The following is a 15,288-nucleotide window of genomic DNA, read 5'->3' on the forward strand; positions in this document are numbered from 1 at the left end:
TAAAAACCTGTTCTAACCTCGGGCACCTGATGAAGCTTTGAATATTTAGAAGTTTCTAAGGTTTAAACATTAATTTTACCTTATCTCCTGAAGAGATTAAAGGACCTCTTATAATTTTGCTCAGAGAGATTTAAAGCTAACAAAAGCAATCTTAAGCTTAAGTAGATCAAGAAGCTGTAATTTTCTCTTTCCATACTGCTTGACTAGACACCTAACCTGTATTATAAAGAATATATATGTATAAAAGTTCTCTCCTCCCAAAATAAGTCCATCCAGAAGATAATGTAACATGATGTACATCTCATCAGCTGAAGCTGCCCACATATAGTAAAGAGAGTTCTGGAGTTACTCTAGTCAAAGGAAATAAATTTTGGTAGATTTTAGAAAGACAATTTTTTTTTAAGATTTTATTTATTTATTTGACAGAGATCACAAGTATGTAGAGAGGAAGGCAGAGAGAGAGGGGAAAGCAGGCTCCCCGCTGAGCAGTGAGCCCGATGTGGGGCTCCATCCCAGGACCCTAAGATCACGACCTGGGCCGAAGGCAGGGGCCTTAACCCACTGAGCCACCCAGGCGCCCCTAGAAAGACAATTTTGAAAGAAGATATCAATTTTGTTTTTCAAAAAAGAGATTAGAGTTTGCGATGGGATGATCACCTTCTGAAAGAAATATGAGAATATTTGCTTGGTAGTTCTTTGATACAGGATGCTTAAAATATCCAAATTCTTTAAAATCTAACTTGAAAGCAAATGAACTGATTTTTGATAACTTGTACCATTAGATCTATTGATAATGATGTTGATTTTAGAATAATCTTCCCAAGAGATGTCCTTTGAAGTACTGTCTTTGCTGTATACATTTTCTTATCTGTTGAATGTCAGTTAGTAAATCAAGACCTTGGAAGATTCCTTATGGATTCATCTGGCTGGGAGGCCCTTCTTTAATATGCATTGTTGAATTGGTCTTTTCATAAACAGCACCCTGTTCCACTTGAGCAGTATTTTATTTTGAGTGTGGCCATTAATGTACCTACATTTTATAGCTCTTTAATAAAAATAAAAGCCAATTAATTTAAGGACTCAGAAGAGAAGGAAAGTGAATTCTCCTACTTGCTGTGTAAAGTCAGGAAGTAACATTTAACACTGGAAATACACACAAGTATCACCAAACCCAGCAATGGTATTAGAGTCCAGCAATGGAGAGGAGAAAAGGCTCATAGTGTAAGAAGATGGAACTTCTTGCCCACATCAAACACAGATACATAAGAAAGCAAACTTATAGAGGAGCAACAGCAAAAAAGAAATTCTACTCAAATTTCAAATCTCAAGGCCTAGGCCATTTAAAATTCTTTGTCAACCTGCATTGACTCTGGAATTTAAAGAACAACAGACTGTCCTTCCAGATGAGGGACAACAGACTGAAACAGTTTATGGAAAACATGATCTAAAATGTTTTTGAATAGTCAGAACTACCTTCATTAATTCTTTAAAAATACATATTTCACAAATCCAATAACTTAAGAGTTACTTGCTTTCTATGTTTCCACTCTCTGTGAAGCTGTGTTCCTTTATCAACCAACTTTAGCCTTTTATGACAGAGTAAACCTTACATGAACCCACCTAATGTTTCCATGGGAACTGAAATCAATATGGTTTTCTTAGAACATTATTTTATTATTAAATAAATATTGGTAGCTTCAAAACTTTGGTCATGACTAAAAATTGGTAACAATTTAATATATATTAAAACTGCTCTTTTCAATTATGAAAGTTAGAAAAACTTATCAGTTGTTATTTACCTATGTAGGCTAAGCATAATATTTGGCACACCCTAAATAAAATATTTTTTGAACTCTTTTAATGAAATATGAAATTATAATTTACATTATCCAGGACAGTTTCTTAATTAACAAGAGATTCTATATCTTTGTGGGCATTTTTACATTTCTTTCAACTTTTAATTTGTTGTCCCCCTGCTGTGCGAAGTATTTTTCTGGCTGAGCTACACGTACCAGAGGAATACCATCTTCCTTCTGAGTAAACATTAGTTGATATTTCTAGTTTAAAGACCTCATGTGTATTTTTACAACTTTTGGCATAAGCAGAGACTACTGCAAGTTCCTGAGTATCTTCAAATTCCTTTAGCACAAGGCAGTTCCTGTCAGTAATAAACTTGTGGATACCATTAGAAAGGTGTGTTTTTTAGAAAACAAAGTAACTATAAGTGTATGAATTTATTAATCTGAGAGGAAAAGAAGACAGAATTAGAGGATATTTTGTCAAATAAAAAAATCAGGTTAAGCTATGGTAGTATGTGAGAAGGGAAAAAGACCATTTAGAAAAAGGGCATCTTAAGATTGCTTCACTGGTTGGTGTAATTGTACTTGAATATAATTTTGATTTTTTTCTAAATTGTTAACAAAATTAGAAAGAAACATACATTTAAAAAGAACATTAATACAGCAAAGAGTTGTGTTGGGTGGTGAAAAATCTGAGAGCTCTGAGCACTGTAAGTAGGTCTCAGAGTATGTGACATGCCTCAGTGTTGAGTATTATTACACACACTTAAACTGACTAAGAAGCTCTTCAAAGAAAGGAAGGAATAATAAGGAATAATTGTTTTATTTTACATAATTTAATTAATTAATTAATTATATTATTAGTTGGTTTTAAGAGGTCCCATTATCTAAAAGAGAATGCTAGTTGCCTATCCCAAAGTTTATTCTCATTTTAGAAACAGAATCTTGATTTTTAAATAATTAATTAATTATTTTTTTGGCTGGGCACATGACTATCTAACTAAAAAGATTAGATTTTCTGTTCTTCCTTATAGCTAGACATAACCTTGGGATTAAGCTCTGATTAATGGGATACCAGCAGATGTGTCTTGTAGAAACCTTCTCAATTTAGTAAAGCCTTCTTTATCCCAGTGTTGTGTTTATAAACTGACTTTCCAAAAAGAAAATAAAAAAGATGTGATTTATAGTTTTTGCCAGTATCTGTGGTGTATATACTTCCCCCATGGCTGATTTCAAGTAACCAGAGACTATGGACTGAATTATGTTCCCTCTACCTCACAATTCCTATGTTGAAGCCCTAACCCCCCAAGGTGACTGTGTTTAGAGATAAGACCTTTAATGAGATAATTAAAGTTAAACTGAAGTCAGAAGGTAGGGCCCTTATCTAACAGGACTGGTATCCTTATAAGAAGAGAAAGAGACACCAGAAGTGCCATGCACTGAGAAAAGGCTATATGAAGACAGAGCAAGAAGGTAGCCAACTACAAGCCAAGGAGAGAAATCTTGCCCAAAACCAGCTTTTTGCCCCTTGATTTTAGGTTTTCAGTGTCCAGAAATGTGAGGAAAATAAATTTCTGTCCTTTAAGCCACCAGTCTGTGGAATTTTGTTATGGCAGCCAGAGGAGACTAATACACGAGGTAATGTCACTGAATATGAAGTAGAGAAGAGATGCATAGAATCTTTTTTGCAATCGGAGATGGTGATAGAAAACCACTGCTTTATCAGGCTGTTCAAAATTTGGGAATGGTAGTAAGGGTCTTAGAAGCCACCTTCCTCCATGATGATTATGGCTATACCCTAGGGACTATGGAATGGTGACTAGAAATAATTCTGCTCCGGAACAAGACTGTGAAGCTGCCATACCAGTACTCAATACCAGCCAGATTTAGTACACAAAGCTCTGGAGCTATGGCTATCGCACAAGAGAGCATTTATAGAAAGAAAACCATATTTTGAGTAATATGGCTGATTAAATCATGACCCAGATAATCAGAAATCAAATCATATGAGCAATTTTTCTACAACAGAAAGAGACTGGAAAGATGGAGGCCATCTTTTGAACATGATGTAAACGTAATGGGAAGGATCCCTAGTATGTTTCCACTTTCATTTTAGATCTTTCCATCTTAATTTGGTATTCAAAGAAGTATAGAAAAAATTTTTTAGAGACGTAAATCTGTATAGACTCTCTCTCTTTTTAAAAAAGATTTTATTTATTTGACACAGAGTGAGAGAGAGAGAGCATACAAGCAGGGGAAAGCAGCAGAGGGAGAGTTATAAGCAGGCTCTCCACTGAATAGGGAGCCCAATGTGGGGCTTGATCCCAGGACCCCAGGATCATGATCTGAGTCAAAGGCAGACACCTAACTGACTGAGCCACTCAGGCGCCCCTGTATAGACTTTTATTAGATAATGTGGGATAGTAATCAAGATCTTTCCTGCCCCTAGAAATCACCAGTGAGTTAAGGGATTATATATGAGATACATAGAATTAAGAGCTTTCTTGAACATGATTCGCCAAAGGTGAAGGGGATGAACAAATTTGGTGGCCTTCATATCAAGAGATATAAACAGAGGACTGAGAGAAGATAGGATGCAATATAAGGAGTACAATACTTAGAAAGATGATCCCCATAAATTTTTATTTTATTTTTATTTTTTTAAAGATTTTATTTATTTATTTGATAGACAGAGCTCACAAATAGGCAAAGAGGCAGGCAGAGAGAGAGGAGGAGGCAGGCTCCCGGAGGAGCAGAGAGCTTCGATCCCAGGACTCTGGGATCATGACCCGAGCTGAAGGCAGAGGCTTAACCCACTGAGCTACCCAGACGCCCCCCCCACCCCACCCCACCGCCGCCAATAAATTTTTAAATGGTTTAGCATATCCTATCCAGAAGCTGAGGGTGAGGTATTCCAGAAAAGCCACTCCTTATGTTTAAAGGAATTACTAGAGGGAAAGATTAACCCTTTATTTCTCAGCTGGATATTTAAGGGTTGTCTTGTATCTTATCTCTCTTATTTCCAAATGTCTATAAGTATTTAAAATGTAATTAGAGAAGTAGTTTTATCAACAAGGAAGTTGAGGCACTATTGGGACTTATCTAAAGTTATCCAGTAAATGGTTCAAAACAGAATAAAAACAGCTCTTTTGGCCACTAGTTAATTGTTTCCTTGGCTACACTAAAGATTCTGGACAAATCACTAGCTTTTAAAGAGCATGCTGGATACTCTCTTATTCCACAACTTGTGTAGAGAAAAAAGAACTCTGTTATACTCTGCTTTTCAGTGCTGTTCAAGGAACTTTCCAAGAGGATGGATATGTTCTAATGAAGCACTTAAAATATGGTTAGTGCAACTGAGAGAACTCATTTTAAATTGCATTTAATCATAATAAAGTTTAAATAACTAGTGGTGGCTAGTGGCCACATTGGTCAGTGTACCTACAAAGCATAGTTTTCCACCTATGATTTGTGACCCACTAACACATCATGGTTATAGCTGAGTTGGTTTTGACTAGCACTGAAAAAAAATAGTTTCTATCTCTCTATATTACCCATATGTTTTTGCATGTTTTTCACTTTTCCATTATAGTCCTTAACACATTAATAATAGTTATTTAAAATTCCCTGTATGATAATTCCAACATCTGCGTCACATCTAAGTCTGTCCTGATATTTTCTTTTTTTCTTTAGACTGTGTTTTTTCTTGCTTTTTGGCATGTCTTCTAATTTCTTGTTGCAAACCAGACATGCTGTCTCAGGTAGAAGAACTGAAGTAGGTAGGCATGTAGTGAGAGAATTAATAATGATCTGGCTGAGAGAGGGGCCATATTTCATGTTTGCTATAGCTGTAGCTCCTTCAAATTCCTCTATTATCCTTGTTTTTATCTTTCTTTTTGACCTTGGGCTTCCCTAACTACTCCTCCTCAGAAAGATTCTGCAGCTTGCAGTATTTCCAGCTGTAACCTTCTGCCATTATACTGAGACCCTTTTGTGGTGGTGGTCAGGTTGGGGTGGGGGAAAGCATTCTAATCATTTTGTGTCATTAAATCTTGGTCTTTAAGTGGGCTGGTATCTTTAGGCTATCACCTTCACAAGTGTTTCTCCTGTGGCATGAATTTCTTTCCCTACCCCAAGTGAGACAGAAAAGCTAGAGGGTGCTACAACAGGATAGATATCCTTCCCCAGCGGGGATAAGGCATTGGTAAAGTAGTTTCCCTGAAGAGTAGACTGTTGCTATGGAGATTTTATGGGGAGTATTTCACCATAATTATTTTTCCCCTATCTTTGGCAGAGCCTCTAGAAGATATTCCTTAGAGCTTCACTCTGTGAACCTGGTAAGATTCCTCGAGGTGACTCCCTCAAAATTAGGGATGCCCTCAGGAATTTCTTACTCTTGAGCTAGTTCACACTCTACCCTTAGTAATTGATCAAAATTACCATTTAAGTGTACCTATCACTTTATGGCACCAGTGACTTCTGCTCCAGCCAAGCAGATCTTAGATGTCACTCTTCTGATTTACTTTCCTCTCAAGATTCTGGGATGGTGGTTTGCCCACAACCTTAGTTCTCTGAGGAGCTCAGGAAAAGTCACTGATTTTCAGTTTGTTTAGCTTTTTCTTGTTGTATAGGACTGACAACTTCCAAGTTCTTTACTTATCAAGGCTAAAACTGTTACTCTCATGACAACTTTTTAAACCTTTGATTTAACTGTATTTCTGAATATGTACTGAGTTATAATGTAAAATGTAACTCCTGCTAAGGTTACAAAAATGTTAAGAAACAGTAGTATGAGGCAGAAAAAAAAAGACTCTGGGGCCACTTCTGTGGAGGCATGTCCCACACACTTTCATGGAACAATCCTATATATTCCAACACCTGGTAAGAAAATTTCTCATTAATTTCCAGAATATATTCACTGAAAATAAGAGTAGGAAGGGTTAAATAACATAACTGGTAAACAGTGGTTTATTTATTTTTTACTACAAATGTGCTATTCAATCACATAGCATATGGCCTGGCATATCTTGAAAGATACAGACTATTAGTTTTCTGCTTTTCTGAAAAACATTTGAATTTTGACATAATTTGTTCTTTGTATTGCTTTTAGTTACAGGTAAGCTGAATATATAATCTTAATGTAAATAATTTTACTTGACACTTTGATTTGCTATTTGGGAAATATTATCTAAGTACTTCTTAATTTGCAATATTGATTTTTCTGTAGCAATTTTAGTTTAACTAGATTTAGTTTAAACTTGAAAACTAATTACTTAGAAATTAATGTTCATTAAATCATTTTAAAATGTGGCACAAGTAAATAAGGGGCTTTGGGAAGAAAAAGAAAAGAGACAAAGTTCTTTCTCATCTCGCTTCTGCATATCCTTGCCCATAACAGGGAACAGTGTCTGAAATGTTTGTAAGTGCCTGGTATACAGTCCTTCCCTTTCTATAATTCAACTCTGACCTAACCTGTGCAAGGAAATCCATAGAGGAAATGCATGCTTTTCATAACACAATAAAAATGCTTATAAATGTCTGTAAATGGTCTTCATAATAGCTACCTTCCAAAAGAAAAAAAAAAAGTTCAGGATGAATTTCACATAGTATTTAATTTTAAATGTTTTTATTACATGTATAGATTCATAATAAGATTATGTACTTTTGGGTGCCTGGGTGGCTCAGTCGTTAAGCATCTGCCTTCGGCTCAGGTCATGGTCCCAGGGTCTTGGACTTGAGTCCTGAATTGGGCTCCCTGCTCAGTGGGGAGACTGCTTCTCTCTCTTCACCTCCCCTGCTTATATTCCCACTCTCGCTGTCTCTCTTAAATAAATTAATTAATTAAATCTTAAAAAAAAAAAAAAAAAGATTGTGTACTTTTTTTGGTAAAAAATTTTTACAAATTTCACGTTTAAGAAGTATCACAAGGTAATTTTATTCTCTGATTATTAAATGATATTATTAATTAAAAAACCAAGCAGTCCTACATTTATATCAAAACATTCAGAAATTAACATAGTAGGCTGTGATTTTAGTACAATTATTGTGGCAGGTGTGGCTATTCTATCTTGAATTTTAAATATGCTACATTATCATGCTGCAAGCAAAGGGGGATAATAAAATGGTTAACCTCATAAATTAAATAAGGTAAAGAGGGAAATTATATATAGAACTGGTACCATGATGATAAATAGTGAAAAAGAATTATGCTTTCCAAAGCATCCAAATTCACGAGCTTGGCAAAAAGAAAAAAAAAAAAAAGAAAGAAAAAAAAGGGAAAGGATAACATTCATGAACGAAAATCCAAATGTTCATTAATCCTATTAGAATAAAGCATATAGTTTTAGTTCCATATTTAATCACTGATGTATATTAAAGGGCTCTCTGCTGACATATTTTAAATGATGTGCTATTGCAGGCAGTCATTTCACCACATGGTCCACAAGCTAATTTCTCATAATTTACACATTCATACTTTTGGGAATCCAGATTACTAATAACCACCTTGGGTATGTGAAAGCTACACACAGGAAACACCTGCAGAACAATCTTAGTTTCTGTAAGGAAGTGAAACCATTTATCATAAATTTATTGAAAGAAACTCAGGATGATGTTTTATATTTATTAATGCATAAAAAACTTTCTTACCTAAAGCTTTCATACACCAGATTGTCTTATTCCAACGGGTTGGCTGTGTCCTAATGTGTTTACTATTTGTTGTAAATTCAACCTCCACAGTATCACCAATGACTTCATCTCTCAAAATAATAAATATTTCACCAGGATTCTGTAAGATAAAAAATATTACCCAATTAGGGTCTTGAAAAGGTTTACATTAACCAATAGAACACATTATATTTATTAATGACAGAATCTGTGCATGATAATTGTCTTCCACCATGTCCATATTTTCAATTATATTCAGAAATAAAATACGTAAATGTGATTCTCACTACATTTTAACTTTATCAACTTGGTGTCTATTTTGTCTTCATTCCCATCTTTGGCAACTGAAAAAACAGTGAGGACACAGTTGTTCTCTTTTTGTCTTGAGCCTTCCCTGTTCTTTAGGCTCCCTCTCTCAGGGTAATAAGCATCACTTCACAGACCTCCATGAACAGTAATTTGCAACCAAATCCTTTTTTTCCTAAAATCTTTTTTCCTTTACTCTTCTAGAACTTGGTACATTTATCCATAAATGAGAGGGTTGAATAAGTTTAGCTCTAGGATCTCTTAATATTTTATTTTATTTATTTATTTTTAAAGGATTTTATTTATTTATTTGTCAGAGAGAGAGCACAAGCAGGCAGAGTGGCAGGCAGAGGCAGAGAGAGAAGCAGGCTCCCTGCTGGACAAGGAACCAGATGCGGGACTTGATCCCAGGACCTTGGGATCATGACCTGAGCTGAAGGCAGCGGCCCAACCAACTGAGCCACCCAGGGGTCCCCATCTTTTAAAATTTTAGATACGAGTTTTAATGTCCAATATTTTAAACATCCAGAAGTTTTCAATTTTACCTAACAGAGATTCTCTGGTTACTCTTTATTTGTGATGAGTATCTGTGAAGTTACTGAGTTGATAAAGGTTATAAATCTAAAAGTATCAAGATTTTATTGAGGTCAAAAAGCTAAATCTCTGTACATAAGGCAAAAAAGTTTTTTGAAAACTCTTTTGGAAAAAAAATCCAGAAAAAATAATTAGGGATAAAAAGATTGACATTAATACAGATATTATTCCTTCTTTTTGAAGGAATAAATATTTGTTAAGCATCTATGTTATACTAGGAATTATGTGAAGCACTTTTAATAGAAGAATATTTCCTTTAATCCTAATCAAAATATACACACACAGAAACAAAAATGGAAGGCTATTAGTTTTCTCTTTTAAGAATAGGGTAGCTAATACAGAGAGTTACATTCTGAGGATTAATCAGAACTATCTATATCAAAATCTATACTCTACATTGTGCTGTTTAACCCTTCAAAATGACCAAAATGAAAATACCATTTTTTTGTTTATCTCCGATAGCACCTTCAAAGTCAAACTAAATTTCAGTCTCTCACAAAATAAACAGAAACCTCATTTATATCCTCTTACAAAACTGTGTTTACCCAAGAGTCATTAACTTCAAAGTTCTCTTATTTAAAAGCTATCTCTCTAAGCATAAATCACTTACAGATAAAACTTATATCTTTAATGCTCTGTACCAAAGGGTCTCTATGAATATGTTGAAGTCACAGAACTGGTTCAGCTGACACACTTCCACTTCAGGAATTTTTCCACCAGAGTCTAGTGCTCCCAAATATTTGACTGAAGGATATTTTATTTTATTTTTAATTTTTTTTTTGAATTAGTGTTTTTGTTTTATTTGGGTAAATACCCAGTAGTGGGATTACTGCATCTGTGCTATTTCTATTTCTGATATTTTGAAGAACCACCATACTATTACCTACAGTGGCTACACTAATTTACATTCTTTTTTTTTTCCACTTCTTGTTAGCTTTTTTTTTTCCCAATTTATTTATTTTCAGAAAAACAGTATTCATTATTTTTTCACCACACCCAGTGCTCCATGCAAGCCGTGCCCTCTATAATACCCACCACCTGGTACCCCAACCTCCCACCCCCCTGCCACTTCAAACCCCTCAGACTGTTTTTCAGAGTCCATAGTCTCTCATGGTTCACCTCCCCTTCCAATTCACCCAAATTCCCTACTCCTCTCTAACGCCCCTTGTCCTCCATGCTATTTGTTATGCTCCACAAATAAGTGAAACCATATGATAATTGACTTTCTCTGCTTGACTTATTTCACTCAGCATAATCTCTTCCAGTCCCGTCCATGTTGCTACAAAAGTTGGGTATTCATCCTTTCTGATGGAGGCATAATACTCCATAGTGTATATGGACCACATCTTCCTTATCCATTCATCCGTTGAAGGGCATCTTGGTTCTTTCCATAGTTTGGCGACTGTGGCCATTGCTGCTATAAACATTGGGGTACAGATGGCCCTTCTTTTCACAACATCTGTTGTATCTTTGGGGTAAATACCCAGGAGTGCAATTGCAGGGTCATAAGGAAGCTCTATTTTTAATTTCTTGAGGAATCTCCACACTGTTCTCCAAAGAGGCTGCACCAACTTGCATTCCCACCAACAGTGTAAGAGGGTTCCCCTTTCTCCACATCCTCTCCAACACATGTTGTTTCCTGTTTTGTTAATTTTGGCCATTCTAACTGGTGTAAGGTGATATCTCAATGTGGTTTTAATTTGAATCTCCCTGAGGGCTAATGATGATGAACATTTTTTCATGTGTCTGATAGCCATTTGTATGTCTTGATTGGAGAAGTGTCTGTTCATATCTTCTGCCCATTTTTTGATGTGTTTGTCTGTTTCGTGTGGGTTGAGTTTGAGGAGTTCATTATAGATCCTGGATATCAACCTTTTGTCTGTACTGTCATTTGCAAATATCTTCTCCCATTCCGTGGGTTGCCTCTTTTGTTTTTTTGACTGTTTCCTTTGCTGTGCAGAAGCTTTTGATTTTGATGAAGTCCCAGAAGTTTATTTTCGCTTTTGTTTCCTTTGCCTTTGGAGACATATCTTGAAAGAAGTTGCTGTGGCTGATATCAAAGAGATTACTGCCTATGTTCTCCTCTAAGATTCTGATGGATTCCTGTCTCACATTGAGGTCTTTTATCCATTTTGAGTTGATCTTTGTGTACGGTGTAAGAGAATGGTCGAGTTTCATTCTTCTACATATAGCTGTCCAGTTTTCCCAGCACCATTTATTGAAGAGACTGTCTTTTTTCCACTGTATATTTTTTCCTGTTTTGTCAAAGATTAATTGACCATAGAGTTGAGGGTCCATATCAGGGCTCTCTACTCTGTTCCACTGGTCTATGTGTCTGTTTTTATGCCAGTACCATGCTGTCTTGGTGATCACAGCTTTGTAATAAAGCTTGAAATCAGGTAAGGTGATGCTGCCAGCTTTATTTTTGTTTTTCAACATATCCTTAGCGATTCGGGGTCTCTTCTGATTCCATACAAATTTTAGGATTATTTGCTCCAGCTCTTTGAAGAATGCCGGTGGAATTTTGATCGGAATGGCATTAAAAGTATAGATTGCTCTAGGCAGTATAGACATTTTAACAATGAAGGATATTTTAAACTAAATTTCTCCTCATCAATTACATTGCCAATGGAGGAAAGATGCCACTATTCCAGCTAACACACATTCCCACGTGTCAAGAATGTCTCCCTGTTTCTTTCCCCATGCCTCACCAAGACACTGCTTCATGTGACCCCTGAGGTCAGGAATGTGAGCCCCTCTTGTTCCTCACATCTGATACCTCCTCTTCACAGGACCTCATGTTTAGCTCAGTTTTTTTAGTTCCTTTGTCGCTCACATCTGTCACCTTTTCCAAATCTTTAATGACTTCCTATTGACTTTGGCCCAGATCCCCAAATTCTCTGCTTCAAAGTTCTTCAGAGCTCTCTTTCATAGGTTCGCCATGTCTTGTTTAACTTTGACCCATCCCCTCCCAAACTTAGTAAGCCTAAGCAACCTCTCTCAATGTTTTATTCACCTATCTAACTCATTCTCATTCAGAAAGGCTCACACAGGCTGCTTCTTATGCATCAGATTCCCGCCTTAATAAAGGGCAGGACTCCACCTTTCAACCATTTCCAAAGGACAGTTTTAAACAAAAGACAAGCATACTGACCACCCCAAATGAGGCACTGACATCTGCATTTGTACCCAGGGCCAGCTTCATGGGTGTATGACCTGTGCAGTTACACAGGCCCTCTACTTAGAAGGCCCTGCACTTGGTTTAATGTTCTGCTGTCATCACTGCCTTAAAGTGCTTATTAATTTGGACAAGGGCCTCTACATTTTCATTTTGCACCAGGTCTATTTGTACATAATGTTGGCATGCCATTTACTTTCTACTCTTCCTCCATCTCTTTACACTTATCCTCTCTGTCAAGGTCTGACTCGGGTTTCATAAGCTCCATAAATCCTCCCTAAACTTCAGCCCATAATAACTTTCTTTTTTTTTCTTTTTTCTTTTTCTTTTTTTTTAAAGATTTTATTTATTTATTTGACAGACAGAAATCACAAGTAGGCAGATAGGCAAGCAGAGAGAGGTGGGGGTAGGGATGAGCAGAGAGCCCAATGTGGTCCTCGATCCCAGGACCCTGAGATCATGACCCGGGCTGAAGGCAGAGGCTTTTACCTACTGAGCCACCCAGGTGCCCCACCCCCCGCCATAATAACTTTCAAAGAAATTGTGGAACAGTTCACACCCATACTCCTCTTTCCTAAGTCATGCCCTCTGCTCTTAATTAGTTACTTGTGTCTTTGTCTTGGCTTCCCAGCTAGATTTTCAAATCCTGAAGTGTTTTTAAATTTTTTTCCATATCTTTGTGGCATCTTGCAAGAATTATGTACATAGGAGACAATCTGTACATATTTTTAAAATTTAGATGGAATAAGCCTGTTAAAACATGACATTTTAAAACTCAACATGCCCAACTCTACTCCTTACACTACTCAGGACTCCCAGCTTCATCTGTTTCCTGCATCTCCACAGAGGAAGTGACCTGCTCTAGGAAGGAAGGCCTGCATTATCCAGCCTTGTCCTTAACTATTAAAAAAAAAAAAAAATATATATATATATATATATATATATATATATATATATATATAATTGTGTGGGTACACTTAATTCAATAGAGAAAGTACTAGACACTCAAATAATCATAAATTTGGTTTTATCAGTTATGAAGATGCTATTTTGCTCTCAATCTTTCTGACTCATCTGTTTATCCCTTATTTGATTCTGAATATTCAGAGACAGAAAGAATTCTGATAATCATCACTTCCAAAGTCTGAAGTTTTGTGACATTGGTCACAAAGCTTGAGACCTAAACAAAAGAATTAGAACTTGGTTTATAATATGACATACAAATGGTGAAATTTCTGGTTCTGCTAGGGTTGTTGTCTTTAGACTTTAAGGATATATTATATGCAGGCAACAAAGGATTTTTATCCCAGTGGATCATCATGACTTTTGTGCACAGACCAATGTCTCTTTTCATGTATCCATGCCTACTTTAATAGGCATGAGGTTAACAATCATAGTTCCATGGGTTTTATTAAGCCAGAATTGTACAGGTTCCTACAGCTCACCTCTATCTGACCCATCACAGCACAGGGAGGATTAGGTTCTGGCAATTGTTCCAAATTTGGCTGTTAATTCTCACCTCCAGGATGACCTAGAAAGCTCTTAGAACTGCCAATATACAGGCCATAACCCACAGTGTTTATATCTGAATCTTTGGGGATAGGATTCAGGCATTATATATATATATATAAAATATATATATATATATATAATTTCTTTGAGTGAGAGACTGAGAGAGAGAGCACAAGCATGGGAAGCAGCAGGCAGAGGGAGAGGAAGAAGCAGGCTCTCCACTGAGCAAAGAGTCTAACATGTGATTCGATCCCAGGACCCTGGGATCATGACCTGAAATGAAGGCAGCCGCTTAACAGACTGAGACATCCAGGTGCCTCCAGGCATTATCTTGCTTAAACCTCCCCTACTTGACTGCACCAGCTTAGTTTGAGAGTCATTTGGTTAAAGGGAAAAGATGTCTTTTCAGTCACTATAAAACCTTACCACCAAAGTGGTAGCCCTTTACAACATAGACATTTTAGGCACTGATACACACAATAATCTTTTGCAGCTTTTCCTGTATTTTTCAGTGAAGCCAAAGGATCAGATTTTAAGTTAAGGTTGGTTACCAAGATGGCCAAACTGTGGAAAGAGCCAGGATGCCCTTCAACAGACAAACGGATAAGGAAGATATAGTCCATATATACAATGGAATATTACGCCTCTATCAGAAAGGATGAATATCCAACTTTTGTATCAATATGGATGGGACTGGAGGAGATTACGCTGAGTGAAATAAGTCAGGCAGAGAGATTATCATATGGTTCCACTTACTTGTGGAGCATAAGGTATAACATGGAGGACATTAGGAGAAGGAAAGGAAAGTGAATTGGGGGATATTGGAGGGGGAGATGAAGCATGAGAGACTGTGGTCTCTGAGAAACAAACTGAGGGTATTGGAGGGGATGGGGGATGGGGGAAATAGGTGAGCCTGGTGCTAGGCATTAAGAAGGGCACGTATTGCATGGAGTACTGGGTGTGGTGCATAAACAATGAATCTTGGAAAACTGAAAAAATAAAATAAAATTTTAAAAAACAGAAGTAGTTTGTGATTTGGTATGAGAAATCAGTGGGCAGTGGTGTTAGTTTCTGTATATTATTTTAAACTGTCTCAGGGCCAAGGAACAAATGGGTAGGAGGTAATATCTGAAAGTCCCATGATTTTTCCATGGGTCCTTCAGAATCACACCCCTGCATATAGTCTAAGGGTTTCTCTAGATTTGTTGGCTACATAATCAGGTGTGCACTATG

At 36.6% G+C, this 15,288-nt stretch overlaps 1 protein-coding gene across 2 annotated transcripts in view; it reads right to left on the minus strand.

Moving 5' to 3' along the window:
- Positions 1 to 15,288, minus strand: part of BANK1 (B cell scaffold protein with ankyrin repeats 1) — a 268,683-nt gene that overhangs the window by 201,377 nt on the left and 52,018 nt on the right. For both annotated transcript variants that reach the window (XM_044224400.1, XM_044224399.1), the window contains exon 4: positions 8,448 to 8,586. In XM_044224400.1, the coding sequence (XP_044080335.1) occupies positions 8,448 to 8,586 (139 nt within the window). The remainder of the gene's footprint in view (positions 1 to 8,447; positions 8,587 to 15,288) is intronic.

Source organism: Neovison vison, chromosome 11 (assembly GCF_020171115.1).
Source record: "Neovison vison isolate M4711 chromosome 11, ASM_NN_V1, whole genome shotgun sequence".
Taxonomy (NCBI): Eukaryota; Metazoa; Chordata; class Mammalia; order Carnivora; family Mustelidae; genus Neogale; species Neogale vison.